General features: G+C 35.5%; 1 protein-coding gene across 1 annotated transcript in view; it reads right to left on the reverse strand.

Moving 5' to 3' along the window:
- LOC111148386 (F-box and leucine rich repeat protein 17) overlaps positions 1-20780 on the reverse strand; it is a 524279-nt gene that overhangs the window by 487051 nt on the left and 16448 nt on the right. Inside the window, exons 2-3 of the mRNA XM_022504895.1 lie at positions 17799-17921; positions 14304-14561 (exon numbers count right to left, since the gene is read on the reverse strand). Coding sequence (XP_022360603.1) covers positions 14304-14561; positions 17799-17921 — 381 coding nt within the window. The remainder of the gene's footprint in view (positions 1-14303; positions 14562-17798; positions 17922-20780) is intronic.

Here is a 20780-nt window from a genome sequence, read left to right on the forward strand (position 1 = left end):
GTACTGGAAAAATCATATTCTGAACAAAGCTGCACTCCTATTTCATTAGTAGTTCTAAGTTCCTGTACCATTTCAATGAAAAAACAACTAAAAATCATGGAGGTCACATCATTGTTATAGTTTAAGCATAAAAAGTCCAAGCTCTACCTAGTCATCTCTAACTTTAGAAAAAGGCTTTAACCCTGTATCAAAAGACAAAAGACTCACTAACGAATTACATTATATAATTTTTTAATTAAAATGTTTATAATACACATTGATTTTTGTGACTCTATTACTTAACTGATTTTTAGTTAACTGACCAACTTCTAATCTTGGGCCAATCAAGCTTATACAATGCATACCTATACTCACAGAGTTGTTGAGAAGATTAAAAAATGAAAATGCACATAGAAATGCTAATTAACATACTGCAAGGCATATAAAAGTGCTTCATATATGTTATGTATCATTATTAATTATTATTAATGGGTAAAGAAGGAAGCTATTAGAAAACTCTTCATTAGGATCCATGTAAAGGGAATGTTTCAGAAATGCCATAAAGATGAATTTCCAGGACAAAAAAAGCCTCTTGGCATTATAATAAAGGCTCTACATTTCTAGTTATAGATGAAAAATACTCTCTAGTCATTGGACTCTCTAGAATTGGATATCCCAGCATAAAATCCTAGACATGACACCACATGATATGATTCAGAGATCAAGCAGAATTGAAAAAGAATATTGGCTCCATACTTTCCCAGCTATATGAACTTGAGCAAATTCCTTAACTTACATGAGATGACATTTTTCACCTTGAAATACCACCTCAGTGCTGTTGTAAAGATTCAATTGTGTAGCATATACAAAAAGCAACCAACATATATTTGCGATGCTCATTTAGAAAGAGAATACTTAAAATATCCTTTAAACATAACAGTTTGATAAAAAAGGTTTTTCAGGACGCCTGGGTGGCTCAGTTGGTTAAGCAGCTGCCTTCGGCTCAGGTCATGATCCCAGCGTCCTGGGATCGAGTCCCACATCGGGCTCCTTGCTCAGCGGGAAGCATGCTTCTCTCTCTGCCTCTGCTGCCACTCTGCCTGCCTGTGCTCACTCTCTCTCTCTATCTCTCTGGCAAATAAATAAATAAAATCTTAAAAAAGAAAAAAAAAGGTTTTTCAAGATCTCTAGTTTTTCAGTCTAATAAACATCAATTATCAATATAGGGATAAGACATGTGCCATGTCATCTGAAAACTGGAGGGAAGAACTAAGTAGGTTTAGTATGAACTCTAGACGCCCCTGGATAGGAGTGTCAGTCCTAACACTTACTACTTCACCTCAGATAAATGACTTATAATCTCTCCGTAACTGCTTCCTCATCTATACACAAGGATTAATACCTATCTCATAGAGTGGATGTGAATTAAAAAAAGGAATTAAACATATAAAAATATAGTAAGAACATATGAACAGTGCCTGACACATGGTAGATGCTCAATACCTGCTCATTCTCTGATTGACTGAACATCACTCAGATCTATAAAGAGAGAACAGATGAGACCCACATTTTCCTTTATCTTATACAAATCTGGAACCTAAAAACAGGTATTCCTTTTTCTCCTTTGTGGTAAAATATATAGAACATAAAAACGGCTATTTTACTCATATTTAGGTATTTAATTCAATGACATTAATTACACTCACAGTGTTATGCAACCATCACCCATATTTATTTCCAAATCACCCAAACTCTTTACCCATTAAACAACTCCCCACTTCCTAATTCCTCCCAGCCCCTGAAAACCTCTATGTTACATCTCTATTAATTTGTCTATTTTAGATTATTTTATATAAGTAGAATCATACTATGTTTGTTCTTTGTGTCTAGCCTATTTAACTTTGCATGTTTTCAAGGTTCATTCATGTGGCAACCTATATCAGCATTTCATTCCATTATATAGCTGAAGAATATTCCATTAAACATATATATATTTTATTTACTCATTCATCTCTTAATGGACATTTGGGTTGTTTCCACACCTTGACTTTTTTGAATAATGTTGCTATGAAAATTAATATAAATAAGTGCCTATTTCAGTCACTGTTTTCAATTATGTGGGGTATATATTTAGGGTAGAAGTGTTGAGTCATATGGTAATTCTGTGTTGAATCTTTTGAGGAACTACCAAAATGTTTTCCACACCAGGTTCGCCATTTTACATTCCCACCAGCAATGTACAAAATTCTAAATCTTCCAAATCCAAATCAACACTTTGTTATTTTCTCTTTTTTGGGGTTCGTTTGGACTTATTTATATCAGAGCAGGTATAAAGTGGCATCTCACTGTGGTTTTTATTTGCAATTCTCTAATGACTAATGATGTTGAGCATGTTTTCATGTGATTCTTAGCCATTTGTATCTCTTCTTTGGATAAAAGCATATTCAAGTATTTTGCCCATTTTTCAATTGAGTTCTTGGAAGGGGTTTTGTTGATCCTGAGCTGTTAATAGTCCTTTAGATATTCTAGATATTAAACCTTTTTCAGATAAACGATATGTAAATATTTTCTCCATTTTGTAGGTTCCCTGTTCATTCTCTTCAGAATATTCACTGAAACACAGGTTTTTAATTTTAATCAAGTCCAGTTTATGTTTCTTACACTGTTGCCTATGCTTTTGGTGTCATATTTAAGAAATTATGACCAAATCCAAGGTCATAAAGATATACACTTATACTTTCTTTAGAATGAGAAATAGAGCCTGATGACTGAATTGCTGCAATCTCATGATAAAACATTAACAGATAAAGGGTTCCTTCTTCTTTTTTTTTTTTTAAAGATTTTATTTATTTATTTGACACAGATCACAAGTAGGCAGAGAGGCAGGTAGGGGGTGGGGGCGAAGCAGGCTCCCTGTAGAGTGGAGAGCCCGACATGGGGATCGATCCCAGAACCCTGGGATCATGACCTGAGCCGAAGGCAGAGGCTTAACCCACTGAGCCACCCAGGTGCCCCTAAAGGGTTCCTTCTTATGGGTAAGCAAAGAAAGTAGTTTCTTTTATAATTTTATTTTTTTAAGATTTTATTTATTTATTTGAAAGAGAGAGAGAGATCACAAGTAGGGAGAGAGTCAGGCAGAGACAGAGTAGGGGGAAGCAGACTCCCTGCTGAGCAGAGAGCCCGATGCGGGCCTTGATCCCAGGACCCTGGGATCATGACCTGAGCCAAAGGCAGAGGCTTAACCCACTGAGCCACTCAGGCGCCCAGAAAGTAGTTTATAAGATGGAATCTACTCCTAATGAAGATGCTGTGAAACCTGTTGAAATGCCAGAAAAGGATTTAGAACATTACATAAACTTAGCTGATAAAGTAGCAGCAGGGTTTGAGAGGATTGACTTCAATTTTGAAAGAAGTTCTACTGTGGGTAAAATGCTATCAAACATCATTGCATGCTACAGTGAAATCATTCAAGAAAGAAAAAGCAACTGATGAAGCAAATTTCACTACAGTCTTATTTTAAGGAACTGCCACAGCCACCCCAGACTTAAGCAACCACCACCCTGATCAGTGCCAACAACATGGAGACAAGACCCTCCACCAACAAAACGATTATGACTTCCTTCAGGAAGCAAGCTCAGAAGACAGCTAGCACTCTTCAACAATAAAGTAGCTTTTAATTACAGTGTATGTACATTATTGTTTTAGACATAATGCTACTGCATACTTAGTAGACTACAATTTGGTATAAGCTTAACATTTATATGCACTGGGAAATCAGATTCGTTTGACTTGCTTTACTACAATATTCACTTTAAAGTGGTGGTCTCGAACCTGCAAAATCTCTGAGGTATGCTGCTGTATAAAACCATGTCATCTGCAGACTGAGATAGCCTGACTTCTTCTTTTCCAATTTTAAAGCCTTTCATTTCTTTTTCTTGCCTAATTACGCTGGCTGGAATTTCCAGTACAATATCGAAGAAAAATAGCAAAAGTGAGCATCCTGGTTTTGTTCCTGAACTTAGAGGATGTTTTCAATTACCATTGAGTTTTCAATTCACCATTGAGTATGGTATTAACCATAGCTTTGTTATAAATGGACTTTATTATGTTGAGGAAGTATCCTTCTACTCCTTGTTTATTGATTTTATCATGGAAAGATGTTGGAATCATCAAATGCATTTTCTATACCAATTAAGATGATTATGTCTTTCTTCCTCCATTCTAGTAATGTGGTATATTAGATAGATCAAGTTTTATATACTGAGACACACTTGCAATCAAGGAATAAATCACTTTCATATACTGCTGGCTTCTGTTTGCTATTTTGTTGAGAATTTTTGCATTTATACTCATCAAGGATATTGGTCTATAATTGTCTTTTCTGATAGTTCCTTGCCTCGCTTCAGCATCAGAGTAATACTGGCCTCATAGGAGTCAGGAAGTACTGTTGCCTCTCAAACATTTTGGAAGAGTTTAAGGAGGAATCATATTAACTCTTTACATGTTTGAGCAAATCCACCAGAGAAGCCATCTGGTCTCTGTCTTTTCTTTGTTGGGAGGATTTGTATTACTGGTTCAATCTCCTTACTGTTCTAAGTCTATTCAGATTTTCTACGTCTTCTTGGGTTCGTTTTTGTAATTTGTGTATTTCTAGGAATTTTCCCATTTTATTTAGGCTCTCCAGTTTGTTAGTGTATAATTGCTCATCATTTTCTTATAATCTTTTTTATTTCTATGAAGTTGGTGGTAATGTTCATGCTTAAATTTCTGAATTAGTAAATTAAGTCTTTCCTCTTTTTTTCTTAGACTACTTAAGTTTGTCATTTTTGTTAGTACTTTCAGAAAAACTAGTTTTTCTCTACAGTTCTTTTTTCTGTTTCATTTATCGCTGTTCTGATCATTACTGCCTTCCTTCTGCTAACTTTGGGTTTAGTTTGCTCTTCTTTTTCAAGTTCCTTCAGGTATACATTTAGACTATTAATTTCAGATTTTTCTTCCTTTGTTTTTTTGGTTACTTTAGATTTTTCTTCCTTTGTAATGTAAGCTATCAAAACCATGAATTTCCCTCTGAGCACTGCTTTTGTTACATCTCGAAACTTTTGGTATATTGCATCCTAATTTTCATTCACTTCAAGGTATTTTCCAATTTCTCTTATGATTTCCTCTATGACCACTGATCGTATAAGAGTGTTTTGTTTAATTTCCATATATTTAGATGTTTTTGAGTTCTCCTTTTGTGACTGATTTCTAGATTTCATTGTGATCACAAAAGACACTTGCATTTTAATCTTTTTGAACTTACTACTTATTTTGTGGTCCAAATATGGTCTAATCTTGAAAATGTTCCACATGCCCTTGAAAATTATATATTTTCTGTTGTACAGTGTATTACATAGGTCTGTTAGTTATAACTGGTTTAGAGCATTATTCAAGTCCTCTATTTCCTTGTTGATCTTCAGTCTGATGGTTCTATTCTTCACTGAAATGCAGTATTAAAATCTCCAATTATTAATGGAGATCTATCACTCCCTTCAAATCTTTCCGTTTCTGCTTCATATATTACACTCTGTTAAGTACCTATGTGCTTATAATTGTTCTATTTTCCTGAGGAATTAAAACTTGCATCAATACATAGCGAGATTCACTGTCTGCTGCAAAACTTTTGACTTAAAATTGATTTTTTTCTGACAATATAGCTACTCCAATTCTCTTTGGTTTTTAGCATTTGAATGGACTTTTCCACCCTTTTTTTTTTTTTAAGATTTTATTTATTTATTTGACAGACAGAGAGAGATCACAGTAGGCAGAGAGGCAGGCAGAGAGAGAAAGGAGGAAGCAGGCTCCCCGCTGAGCAGGGAGCCCGATGCGGGGCTCGATCACAGGACCCCGGGATCATGACCTGAGCCAAAGGCAGAGGCTTAACCCACTGAGCCACCCAGACGCCCCTTTTCCACCCCTTTACTTTGAACCTCATTCTATCTGTATCTAAAAATGAGACTCGGGGGACCTGCATGGCTCAGTCCATTAAGCATCTGCCTTCAGCTCAGGTCATGATAGGAAGTACCGGAATCCAGCCCTGCATCAACTCCTCACTCAGCGGAAAGTCAGCATCTCCCTCTCACCCTCCCATCTCTCACGCTCTCTCTCACTCTCTCTCTCAAATAAATAAACAAAAATCTTTAAAAAGAAATAAAATGAGACTCTTATAGACATTATATTCATGGTTGATTATTTTTTTATTCATTCTGCCAATCTTTGTCTTCTAGAGTTTAATCTATTTAACTTTTTTTTTTTTAAAGTAGACTCCACACCCATTATGGGGCTTGAACCCATGACCTTGATATCAAGAGTTACATGCTTGGGGTGCCTAGCTGGCTCATTCGGAAGATCATATGACTCTTAATCTCAGGGTTGTGAGTTCAAGCCCCATGTTGAGTGTACAGATTAGTTAAAAATAAAACTTTTTTTTTTTTTTTTAAGGATCACAAAGAAAAATAAATAAATATAAAATTTTTAAAAAGTCAGAGGGTGCCTGGCTGGCTCAGTCAGTAGAGCATGCAAATCTTGATCTCAGGGGTTGTTAAGTTCAAAGCCCACGCTGAGGGGCACCTGGGTGGCTCAGTGGGTTAAAGCCTCTGCCTTCGGCTCAGGTCACGATCCCAGGGTCCTGGGATCGAGCCCCACATCAGTCTCTCTGCTCAGTGGGGAGCCTGCTTCCTCCTCTCTCTCTGCCTGCCTCTCTGCCTACTTGTGATCTCTGTCTGTCAAATAAATAAATAAAAATCTTTGACAAAGCCCACGCTGAGCAGGGAGCCTACTTTAAAAAAGAAAATGGGTCACATGCTTTACTGACTAAGCCAGCCAGGTGCCCCAATTAACAATCTTAACTTAAAGTAACCGCTGATAGGGATTTATTTCTGCCATTAAAAAAATATTTGTTTACTGCACGTCTTCCAAGTTTTTTGTTCCTCAATTCCTCCATTACTGCATTTTTTGTATTTTATAGATTTTATGCAGTATACCATTTTATTCTCTTCCCATTACTTTCCTGCACATATTTCAGTTATTTTCTTAATGGTTACCATGGAGACTGCAATTAACATCTTAAACTTTAATAGCATAATCTGAATAATATAGTTTCAACAGCATACATTCTGTTCCTGTATTTCTCTACCCCTTCTACTGAAATTGTTACCACAGATTACATTTTTACACATTATATGCTCATTAACATAAATTTTTAATTCTTATTCTACACATCTTTTTTAATCACATAAGAAAAAATAAGGAGTTACAAACCAAAAACGAAGTAAAACGGTCTTTTATATTTACTTATGTAGTTATCATGTTCTTTTTTCTTCATTCAGCTTTCAGTTACTAGTTACTGTCCTTTTATTCAGCCTGAAGGACTCTTCTTAGCATTTCTTGTAGGGCAGGTCTACTAACAATGAATTCCCTCGATTATTAAAAAAAAATTTTTTTTATTTTTTTAAGTAACCTCTACACCCACTGTGGGGCCTGAACCTACAACACCGAGATTGAGAATCACATGTCCACTGACTGAGCCAGGCAGGTGCCTCTCCCTCAATTTTTGTTTATCTTATTGTTGCCTTCATTATTGTAGGACAGTTTTGCCAGACCTAGAATTCTTGGTTGATATTTCTTCTCTCAGCACTTTAAACACATCAGTCCATTACTTTCTGGTTCTCATGGTTTTGTATGAGAAATCAATTGTTAGTCTTATCAAGGACCCCTTGTATGCTAGGAGTCGCTACTCTTTTTGCTGCTTTCAAGATTTTCTATTTGTCATTGGCTTTTGACAATTAACTATTATGTGTCTCATTGTAGGTCTCTTTGAAATTAAACTACTTGGAGCTCGTTGAGTTTCTTGGATATATAGATTCATATCTTTCACCAAATTTTATACATTTTGGTCATTATTTCTCCAAATATTCTTCCTGCCTCTTCCTTTCTCCCTTCTCCTTCTGGGACTACCATAATACAAATCGTGTTCTCCTTTATGTTATCGCACAGATCCTTTAGGCTCTATTCACTTTTCTTCACTCTTTTTTTCTTTCTCTTCTCAGACACTGTAAGTCACTTTGTCCTGTCTCTAGATTCACTGATTCTTTCTTCTGCCTGCCCTCACTTAATGTTGCATTCCTCTAGCATATTTTTAAATATCAGTTATTATACTTTCCAGCTTCAGAATTACTATTAAGTTACCTTCAATAATTGCTAAATCTTTGTTGATATTCTCAGTTTTTTCATACATCACTTTCTAGAATTCTTTGTCTCAGTTGCTAGAACTTGTAGTTGTTTGCCTATGCTTTCCCTTAACTCTTGGAGCATGTTTGTAATAACTGATTTAAAATATTTGCCAACGTCTGGACTTTCTCAACAATTGTTTCTATCATTTTTTTTTCCTTTGAGTGAGCCATTCTTTCCTGTTTTTTTTTTAAATTTCTTTTCAACATAACAGTATTCATTGTTTTTGCACCACACCCAATGCTCCATGCAATATGTGCCCTCCCTAATACCCACCACCTGGTTCCCCCAACCGCCCACCCCCCCTCCCCTTCAAGACCCTCAGGTTGTTTTTCAGAGTCCATAGTCTCTCATGGTTCACTTCGCCTTCCAATTTCCCTCAACTCCCTTCTCTCCATCTCCCCATGTCCTCCATGTTATTTGTTATGCTCCACAAATAAGTGAAACCATATGATAATTGACTGTCTCTGCTTGACTTATTTCACTCAGCATAATCTCTTCCAGTCCCGTCCATGTTACTACAAAAGTTGGGTATTCATCCTTTCTGATGGAGGCATAATACTCCATAGTGTATATGGACCACATCTTCCTTATCCATTCGTCCGTTGAAGGGTATCTTGGTTCTTTCCACAGTTTGGCGACCGTGGCCATTGCTGCTATAAACATTGGGGTACAGATGGCCCTTCTTTTCACTACATCTGTATCTTTGGGGTAAATACCCAGTAGTGCAATTGCAAGGTCACAAAGTAGCTCTATTTTTAATTTCTTGAGGAATCTCCACACTGTTCTCCAAAGTGGCTGCACCAACTTGCATTCCCACCAACAGTGTAAGAGGGTTCCCCTTTCTCCACATCCTCTCCAACACATGTTGTTTCCTGTCTTGCTAATTTTGGCCATTCTAACTGGTGTAAGGTGGTATCTCAATGTGGTTTTAATTTGAATCTCCCTGATGTCTAGTGATGATGAACATTTTTTCATGTGTCTGACAGCCATTTGCATGTCTTCATTGGAGAAGTGTCTGTTCATATCTTCTGCCCATTTTTTGATATGATTATCTGTTTTGTGTGTTGAGTTTGAGGATTTCTTTATAGATCCTGGATATCAACCTTTTGTCTGTACTGTCATTTGCAAATATCTTCTCCCATTCCGTGGGTTGCCTCTTTGTTTTGTTGACTGTTTCCTTTGGTGTGCAGAAGCTTTTGATCTTGATGAAGTCCCAAAAGTTCATTTTCGCTTTTGTTTCCTTTGCCTTTGGAGACATATCTTGAAAGAAGTTGCTCAACTCTATGGTCAAATAATCTTCGACAAAACAGGAAAAAATATACAGTGGAAAAAAGACAGTCTCTTCAATAAATGGTGCTGGGAAAACTGGACAGCTATATGTAGAAGAATGAAACTCGACCATTCTCTTACACCGTACACAAAGATAAACTTGAAATGGATAAAAGACCTCAACGTGAGACAGGAATCCATCAGAATCCTAGAGGAGAAGATAGGCAGTAACCTCTTCAATATCAGCCACAGCAACTTCTTTCCTGTTTCTTTGCATAACCTTTTGTTTTTTGTTGTTGTTTTTGAAACCTGGACATTCAGATATTATATTTTAACATGGTAACTTCTATAATTATTAAAGGTCTAGCTCGTGTTCAGCCAGTGTTTTGACTGATATTTCCTTGAACACAAAGAGCTTAAAAACAAAACAAAACAAAATGAAATGAAATGAAACAAAAACAAACATTTCTCCTAGACTTTACAGACTGGTTTTGTGCTGGAGTATTCCTTTAATACTTAGGCATGCCATTTACAACTCTGCCTTGGCCTTCACTTCCTGCAACAAGCCTAGACATGAGCCAGGGAAAGTTTAAGGGTTTCTCAAGGTACTTCCTGAGCATGAGTCCTGCCCTGGGCATGCACATGGCTTTCTAAATTCCCCTGTATACACTGGCACTTTGACTGTTCCAATTTCCCAAAGGAATTATCTACCTGACTTTTCTTCTCAGCTCTAAGGGATGACTAGCCATAATCTTTTGCCCCAAGCATCTGCAGGTTTCCATTTGCCTTACAGTGCTTCAATCAATGCCCACTGCTTCTCGAGCCTCAGTTAGGTGAAACAGATGGAAAAACCTTTCATCAATCCTTCAAGAAGCTCCCAGTCAGGTTAGAATAGGCAAGGATGATAATTTTTTAATAAACCCTGCTTTGCTCCCTCTGGAACCAGGCTGCTATCTTCATGACTATGGACAAGCTGGAGAGGGTAGGGGACACAAACAAGTAAAAATGTCACAAAGCTTTCCTACCATTTTTTAACTGCCTTTTCCTTGGTTCAACATTTGCTTGGTTGCTCAAAAGCACAGATGTTTTTCCAGAGTTCTGGCAAAGTTGGTTCTAACAGTCTCTGCTTGTTTTTTTTTATGTTTCTGTTGAGTAGTAATATTTTGGAACTGCCTACTCTGATACTTTGCAGATGTCACTCTAAATATTTATACTTAAAGACCTAAAAACTCATTATAAAGCAAGACTCAAATTTACTAATGCAACATTTATTATTTGAGTACCATTTTAATCTGAGGAGATACTTCTAGTGAATATTTCCAAATTTCTATAGAAATTCATGAATTGTATCAATTGGCTAAAATCAAATACAAGCAGTCACATAAAAGATTAACTTAATGGATACAAATTCTGAGATTTCTTTGAATACTATGGCTATCACTATCTCTTGTTTGCTGGCAAGTGTTAGATGGCAATGAAATACTAGAAAAACTCAAAGAGCTTATTATTCTTAATGCTTCTCCCCTCCAAAAATGTTATTGTAATTTTAAAAGATGTACATGACAGAAATTATATTCCATTGGTAAAATTACTTGGGAGTTATTTTTATGGAAATAAAAATACCACGATTTCAAGGTGGTATTTCACAAAGAACATATTAATTAGCCAAAAACAGTCTGATATTTAGGTGTTTCACCTAAGTTTAAGAAACATTGTTAAGTAGAATGCAATACTTAAAATATTAAAATTTAGATCCATCAGAACTCCAAATTGAAATACTTTATGTAACTACTTTAATAAACACATAGAACTCAAAAATACATTCATGTATTTGCTAAAGTCAATTAAAATTATAGCTGTTATGACAAAAATATAAAGACGTTATCATAAATACATGTATACCACTCTAAAACATTTGTCAATTTTTACTAACAGAAGAGAGGGAAAAAACCCCAAAACCCTACAACTTTAACTGCAGGATCAACCACTCAATCAAATACTATATTTGAAAGAGAAAAAAGAAAAAAAAAAATCCAAGGAAAATCCATCAATCATGAACAGTTCCATTCTAGGTCTTGTGAAACTTTATATAATATTTCTAAATTGTTAGTTCACTAAAACTATAGCATACTCCATAGCACACCTCATCAAACATCAATGGGACATGAAATAAATTTACTGAGTGGGTGGGTCAAGGCCAACATTTATATAACATAATAGTATAGAACAGAAAACATTAATGTGTACTGTACATAATGCTATGTATTGCTTCACAAAACTTTTATTCTACTTTATGTATATATGAAAGCCATTCTCTTTCTACTATACCACAACACTCTTCCATCAGGAAAAAAAAGAAGCTAAAATAAGACACACCCTGCTACAGTACATTGAGCATAGAAAAGTATTATATATAGCAAAGTATACATAAGAAAGTATACTTAAATGAGGTTCCTTTGTAATTACTTAACGTAATTTAATTACTTAAGAAAGTTACTTATGGATGAAAAAGATTTAGATTTTTTTTTAACACTTTTACCAGGATTATTATCTCACATATAACTAAAATTCAGAAACCATAAAAATCTGAATTAAACATCTAATTTATCATAAATTAATGGGTTTCAAAATACCTTACATTCTAGGGAAGATTTAACATAACTAATCTCAAAGTTGTAAAGATAGATAAATTCATGATACTTGACTGGCATATTTAAGTCTAGCTCCTTAAAGGACTTCTTATTTTCCCTCTATTTCAACCATAACTATGGATCTTATTCTTATAGGAACACCCTTAACGGTCTGCTCAACTGGTACCTATTCATATTATATCATATTTAAATATATAACAAATTTAGTCCATTTCTTCATAAATACACACACCTTTAAAAATGTTTCATTGTGAAGTATAATTTGCTGGGACATTTATATCACAAAAAAGTCATACCATGTCAATAAAATTTATAATTTCCCCATTAAAGATTCTTTTGTTCTAATACATTTAAGAACTCCATATTGCAGGGCACTTGGGTAGCTCAGTCGTTTCAGTGTCTGCCTTCGGCTCAGGTCATTATCTCAGGGTTCTGGGATCAAGCCCTGCGTTGAGCTCCCTGCTCAGTGGGGAATCTGCTTCTCCCTCTCCCTCTGCCCGCCCCACTGCTCATGCACATGCTCTCTCTTTCAAATAAATAAATAAAATCTTAAAAAAAAAAAAAAAAACTCCATGCTGCTAGTGAGTAATCCTATATATAACAGAAATGGATCAGGACAAATATTAAACCAAGTAACACTGTTATTGCCCAATTTCCCTTTGCAGACAAAGCAGACTTCCATACACATTTTAGCATTCTAATATATAAATTAGACTGACACACCCAGTACTATTTAGGACAGAATATTCTCAAATTTCATCTAATACCAAGCTTTCAGTTAATTCATAATTCATAGTGTTTAAATTAAGGAAGGGCTTTTCAATTTATTTCTAAGCTCATCTCAGATCAGATTTAAATCTAGGCCTTTACTGATACTCAGCTTTTATTGGGAAAAGTCAGAACAGCACCCCAATTCTGAATTTAAACATTAATCCTGACAAAGTTCTTGAATGAAATTATTAATTCTTTCTTCCAAAAATGTTTGCCAAAGGAATGGTAGGTAGAATGGCAAATGTGCATGGCCTCTGCCCTCATAGAGCAGGTCCCTTTATTCAAGGTCTTTCAAAGGAGATCTTTAGTCTAGTGGAGTGGAATAGTGGAAAAATGGAAGAGATTTTGAAGAACCCAGGCTTTAAATCCCAACTCCATCATTTGCTAAACATTAGGTAAGTTAATTAAATCTCTCTAAGCCTTAATTTCTTCCTTCACAAAATGAGTTTAATACAAACTATTTCACAAAGTTATTTCAGGGTTAAATGTTAAAATACAGTAAGAGCCTACTACAATAGTGGGAACATTACTAAATATTCACAAATTCAGGGCCTGGCACATGGAATCCATTCAATATTCACTGAATAAATAATCCACTCTGAGACAAGAAATCTTAAATGCCATTTCCAAAAGAAGTGCATCAAAGAAAAAACACAAGTAACAGTATTTTTAATACAATTATTGGTCTAAATATAGGTAATTACCACCCTTTACTTCATTTTATACTCTTTAATTTGGACTTCGTTTATGCCTTAAAACATATATTTTAAAGCACATAAGCGAATCATCTAGTAACATAAAAGAGGAATTAAAAGTTAATTTTTAAAATGTCATGCACTGAACTGCACACTACTGGTACCTAAAGCAAAATTTGGTATAAAATTTAAGTAACAAAAGAATAAATAAATGGCTTGTCACAGTTCAGGCACTCATTACAAAACACAACAAAGTTAACTTATCAGTTATAACCATGACATTCTAGTTCACTAAAATAAACATTTATGGGTAAAAAAAAAAGATGGCTTATTCTAGTCTCTACACATTATTTTTAACATAATAATCTTTTATTTTTTTTTTAAAGTGGATTTTTTTTTTTAAGATTTTATTTATTTATCAGAGAAAGAGAGGGAGAGAGAGCGAGCACAGGCAGACAGAATGGCAGGCAGAGGCAGAGGGAGAAGCAGGCTCCCTGCCGAGCAAGGAGCCCGATGTGGGACTCGATCCCAGGATGCTGGGATCATGACCTGAGCCGAAGGCAGCTGCTTAACCAACTGAGCCACCCAGGCGTCCCCATAATAATCTTTTAAAGCAAACATTTTGAGTTAATCAGAGTAAAATCATTTTATAGATGCTAAAATTTACCTGTTTGAGTCCTTCATCAGTAAGTTTGTCCTGGTTGCCTACATGAACTTTCTGAAGTAAAGGACAGTGAGAGGCAACCGCAATAATAGAAGTGTCAGAAAGCTGTTTACACCTGTAGGCTGTATACCTAAGAAGTCCAGGACACTTAAATGCTAGAACACATACGCCAGTATCAGACATACTGCGACAATCAGAAATGTTGATTTCAATTATATTCTGACTTCTTGATGCAATTTTCTCCAATAATTCATCAGTGACCTATGAGAGAAAAAAAGCAATAAATTTAAAATTTTGCTACAAGAAACTTACTTTCTATTCTTCTTTTAAATTTTCCCTAATAAATAATATAATAGCACAATCAAAAGAAAACCTTATTTAATATTAAAGCATAACAAGAACTGTGCTATAATACAAAATACATACCTGGTCTTTTTCCCAGTTCCTGGAACAGAGCTCCTAAAACTCTTGGAGTTTCCTGATTAAGAGGAGTCTCTTTTCTTATTCATAACAAGCCCCTTTTGACCACACAGGAGTTTGTACTAATGAAATGACTTAAGTTGAGGTTCCCCAAAAGCTTCATGTTGGGGTCTGGTCACCAGAAAGACCAAACACCATGTGATTAGAGGGTGGTAACTTTCAGCTCCAAATCCTGACTTGCTAGGAGGGTAGGTGGGCTAGAGACTGGGTTATAAAAACACTTGAACATTGAGATTTGAAGAGCTTCTGGGTTAGTGAACACCTTAAAGTACTGGGAGGGTGACATGCCCACAGACCAAATGGAAGCGCCACATCTTCTCCTCTCCCTCTCCCGCCCCACCAACTTATGTTGTCCTATGCATCTTTTCCACCTGGCCAGTCCTGAGTAGTATCCTTTACAATAAACCAGTAAATCTAAGTATTTTCCTGAGTTCTGCAAGTCATTTTAGCAAATTACCAAACCTGAGAAAATGGTCAAGGGAACTCCTGAATTAACAGCTAGTCAGTGAGAAGTACAGGAGACTCCTGGGACTTGTGACAGGCCTGCGAAGTGGAGACAGTCTTATGGGACTAAGCCAATAACCTGTGAGGCTTTGCACTAACCCCAGGAGTTACTTTCAGAATTGAACTGAATTGTTGGACACCCAGCTATTGTCAGAGATTGCTAGAATGAAAAACTCCACACATTTGGTGTTGGAAGTGCTGTCGAAAACACCAAGCAAGAATATATTTGTTAGTTTTCCTTAAAATCTTAAAGATCTATCCTTACTAGGAAAGTTACTTTAACTTTCAAACTCACCAAAAACTCCCCATAAACAAAACTGTATTGAGATTTTGAGATTTTAAATGTTTTATTGTCTATTTTTAGCCCAATACAAATAAGCCCAAATACAAGTAACATTAAAATTCATGTGGTTAAAAACTCACATGGTCATCTCAATTTCAAACATAATTTTTAACAAATCAACCTCTACATATTCCCTACCCAATCACAGAATGAATAAATCACAGGGATGAAAGGTACAGCATAGGGAATACAGTCAATGGTGTGGCAATCACTGTATAGTGATGAGTGCAGCATAACATACAGAATTGTCAAAGCATTATATTATATACCTGACACCTGACACTAACGTTAACATTGTACATCAGGTAAACTTCAACAAAAAAATAAATAAATAAAAATTTAAAAGAAAACAAAGTTAGTATTATTCAAGTCCCTTGAGGACAAATAATGATGAAAGAAAATGCACATGATGAAATTTAGAACACAAGAAAGAACTGGAGTGTTCAGGAATACTAAGTAAGAGCCAAGGTTCCAACTACCTTTATACTTGCTGGGAAAAGCAAAAAAATGCAGACAGTTACCTTCAAAGCTAAAACTCTGGCATACCTCCCCTTCTATTTTTATTGTTTTTCATCTCCAGACCTAACTACCAGTAGGGGTGAAAGGCTATTCTTGGTCTGATTTTATAACAAATAGCTCAAATATCCAAAACTAATGAAGTAAAGAGCCAATGTATTATTTCACATTACTTCTTTCCACTCTTCCAGCCACAATTAGCTAAATACTCACCATTTTCCTAGACACAAATTTCATGGACCCAAGCAGGGAAATAACTAATTCTGTAATTATTTCAACCTCTAACCAATGAGGCAGAAAAACAAAAAAGAACTTACATGCTCAGGAATTTGCTTATTTTGTTAAAAGTGAATGAGTTATACATATACACACACACACACACACACACACACACACACACACACGAACTACCAGCGGTGTGCTGAATTTGGCTTGTACGAACTTACAAGAGCCTGTAACATGTACCTCTTTCCAAATCAGTGACATCATTGCATTCAGTGATACCACATTGGTAGCCTGAAATTGGCCACGCTGGGAGCATCTGTACCACAAAAACCAGCAAATACTATAATACACAGCTTTCTATTTGTTTTGAAAGCTAGTGATTCAACATGTACCAGCACACCACTACCTAAAAATATCATGGAAGGATTTGGAGCAGGTTCAGCACTCCAATAAAATCGTATTCTTTTTGGATATTTTTATGTATTCCTAATGCAAAATACCAACAACCAAGTCTAAAAGAAGAATCCAACAAGTACAACAAATTATATGAAATAAACACTACTAACTCTATCTTTTTTCCTAATTTATGCCGCCATATAGACACACACTAGGCAGCCAGGCAATAAAGAATACTGGAAAATTAAAACAAGATACGTTAGTCCATTCTGCTTCTAAATCTTCAACTACAAAAACTGTATAAGAATATTTATACTAGGGGCGCTTGGGTGGCTCAGTGGGTTAAGCCTCTGCCTTCGGCTCAGGTCATGATCCCAGTGTCCTGGGATCAAGTCCTACATCGGGCCCTCTGCTCAGCAGGGAGTCTGCTTCCCCCTCTCTCTCTGCCTGCCTGTCTACTTGTGATCTCTCTCTCTCTGTCAAATAAATAAAACCTTGAAAAAAAAAATTTATACTATTCACCTATAACAACAGTATAAGAATACTATTAATAGTGTAATAATAATATATTAAAAGGAATAATAATAGTATCAACTCATAACAATGTTAGAAGGATAAAATCCTTTAGTATGTGTAAAGCCCATAGAATAGTACATGGTATATCAGCAGTACTATATAAACACTTGCCATCGTTTTCTACTATTAAACTAATATTCATGATTATAACCCCTCCCCTAAAAAAGGTGAAAAGTTTAATAACTTTCTAAGGAAAAAAGGGAGAAGATATAGAGGATTTAGACAAAGAAGATTAAGAAGCAACCCAAAATTACCAATCCACATTAAAAAATATCTTCTTCATCACAAATCTAGCTTTAACATGATTCACACACAAAAAAATTACTAAACATGTAATTATAAATTACAGTCACTTGAACTATCTTGAAAACTACAACATGAAAGAAGTTATTTCTGAAGAGGAATAAAGACATTTTTTGAGTAGGTCAAAGTGAGTTTCTTAGAATTAGATTCCATACCTGCTGACGACTACTAAGATCCAGCTGCTTCCAAAACTGGAAATCTAAACAAAGGTCACGCCAGTACTTGCAAACCAATGAGGCAGAAAGGCAACGCTCATCCAGGGATAAATTGGAAAATATCTGTAAATAAAAAAGGAACCATATAATATGAACTAATCACTTTAAAGGCACAGGAGAAGATTCTTATTAGTTAGAAAAAATTAACTTTTAAAACAGAAAACCATCTTGAATATAAAGGCCATTATTAGAAAAGTCATTGTTAAGGAGTAGCCTAAAGAGGAAGTACAGTATGAGAGCTAAGAATATGTGCTAATATCACCTTTCATGTAAAAGGAGGGAGTGGAGAAGCAGAGGAAACACAAAGAGTTTGCCAATATTTAGAAGGAAAAAAAAAAGGATGTGCTCGAGAAGCCAAAAACTAATAAAAATGCTTACCTTTAGGGAAAAGGAGAAAAGATTAGTAAGGGAAGGATGAAAGTGAGACTATTTTAAAGGTATGTAGTTTTACAGTTCTGACCTTGGAACCTGGTGAACTTTCATATAATTTTTTAAAAGAATGATGAAAATAAATCATAAGACATTTTACCTCCATCATATTTTTTTCCAGGAATTCATGACCCCAATCAAAACCTGAGAAAAATATCATATATTCTAACTATGGAACAGCCTAAAAAGTACCTGATAAGAACTTCTCAAAAAAATTCAAGGTCAGAAAAACAAGGAAAGATGGAGAAATTATCACAGATCAGGGGAGAATAAGGAGAAATGACAACTAATACAATCCTGAATTGGAAAAACATCAATAGAAGGACTATACTGATATTGATTTTACAGTTTTGGTAAATGTACCATGGTAAAGTAAAATAATTAAATTAGGGAAAATTGAAAACAGTTAAGGAATATACAAGAAACTATACTATCTTTGCAACTTTTCTAAGATTATTCTAAAATAAAAGGCTTATTTTTAAAAGAGATTTAAAAAGTTAAAATCATAAAAAGATGGATTAGGACCAATATAGAATCTTTATAATTAAGATATGTACCAACAAATACAATGTGTGGACTATACTGAAATCCTTAACTGAACTATGAGAAGATTATCCTGAGGCAATCAGATAAAACTGAACACAAAATAGATACTAGATGATTTAAAGAAAATTAATCTTCACTTTTTAGGTTTTGATTATATAGTGGTTATATCCATACTGTAGTTATATTATGTTTTAAAAGCTATAATGCATTTTAGTAAATAATGCATTTTAGTTATATACTTAAGAGTTTATAACTAAAATGCTATCTAGAATTTGCTTTCAGATACTTTATCAAAAACAAAGTTGGTGAAAAAAACAAGAAAGGAATAATATCGAAAACTATTAAAACTGGTTGAATGATACATGGCAGGGGCCATGTCCATTATAATATTATCTACTTTGGTCTGTATGTGAAAATTTCCATAATACTAAGTGAAAATTTTAGTAAGAACATATGCTCTAACACTAAACTGTCTTGTGCTAGATTTAAATCATGGCTCCACCATTTATTATCTATGTAACCTCGTGCAAATTACCTAATCTCTCTGTACCTCAATTTCCTTATCTTTACTTTTTAAAGATTTTATTTGAGAGAGAACAAGCAAGCACGAGTGGCGGAGGGGTGAAAGGAGAGGGAGAAGCAGACTCCCCACTAAGCAGGCGGCCAGACACCGGGGCTCAATCCCAGGATGCTGAGATCATGACCTGAGCCAAAATCAGATGCTTGACCAATTCAGTCACCCAGACACCCCAATTTCCTGATCTTTAAAATGGGGATAATATAGTATTGACCTGACAGAGTTACTGCAAGGACCAAACAAGTATAGATAAAGTTTGGGGGGAAAGATCTGGAACAGAGTTAAGCAGTATATAAATGATTCCTATCATAACTATGATCTAAAATGGAAACCTCCAGGCAACAAAAGTTGTAGACATCTAAGCTTAAAACTCTACTATGCTTAAATCTTTAACCTGGGGAAAATAACTACCTCCTCTTCACAACTATCATTCCTCTTCCAAGGGTCTAGTGAGAAATAAAAAATATATTTAAGAATCACAAGCAAAGATGGAGTCAAGCCCACTAAAGCCTCTCACACCCACTCATGACAACACAAAAGCAATTAACTCAGGACTCTAAAAGGTTAATAACAGATGGACCAGGGAGGTGAGCCAAAACTTACAGAATGACTAATAAAAGTAATGAGTTTCCTGAGGTTTTTTTTTCCTTTTACCTCCCATCATGGAACAGGATGACCCCTGTGCAGAAGTGTATGTAAGGCACAACTAAAATACAGAGAGAAAGCCATTTTTCTGGACAGAATGTGATCCAGAGATTATAAGAAAAATCCTTGTTTTGGGTTTTCTCTTCTTTCCCTTTTCTCTTTTTTCTCTCTGCTGGCCAAGTCCCAAATACAGCCTCAGTCACAGAGCTGCAATGTGGCAGCTATGTAGGCACCTAAAACCCTGAAAGTGAAACCATCTTTCCAGCCAGTAGAACCAGCAAAGAGAACTCTGTGGACCAAAGAGTGTGAAAGGAATCCTCACTACCTTTTTCTTAACATTCCACCATAAAAGTAGCCCTGGGGGCACCTAGGTGGCTCAGCTAGTTAAGCATCTGACTCTTGGTTTCAGCTCAGGTCATGATCTTGGGGTCACGGGATCAAGCCCGCATCACACTACATACTGGGCAGGGAGTCTCCTCAGGATTTTCTCTCTCCTTTTCCCTTAGCCCCTCCCCCTGTAAAGCAAAAAAAATTTTAAGAAATAAAATAAAAGTAGCTCCAGTTATACAAAAGTGATAGCAGCAGAGGCGGCTCTAACTCTGAAAGAAACTCTATCTTTCCAGCCAGAGAACCAAGAAAAGAGGCCTCTAAGTTAAAGAGTGTAAAGGAAGGATGAGAGAAGAAGACCCTTAAACTCTTAACTCTGTGTATAAAGTGACAAAAAT

Source organism: Enhydra lutris, unplaced genomic scaffold (assembly GCF_002288905.1).
Source record: "Enhydra lutris kenyoni isolate GAN:26980312 unplaced genomic scaffold, ASM228890v2 scaffoldscaffold19, whole genome shotgun sequence".
Classification (NCBI taxonomy): domain Eukaryota; kingdom Metazoa; phylum Chordata; class Mammalia; order Carnivora; family Mustelidae; genus Enhydra; species Enhydra lutris.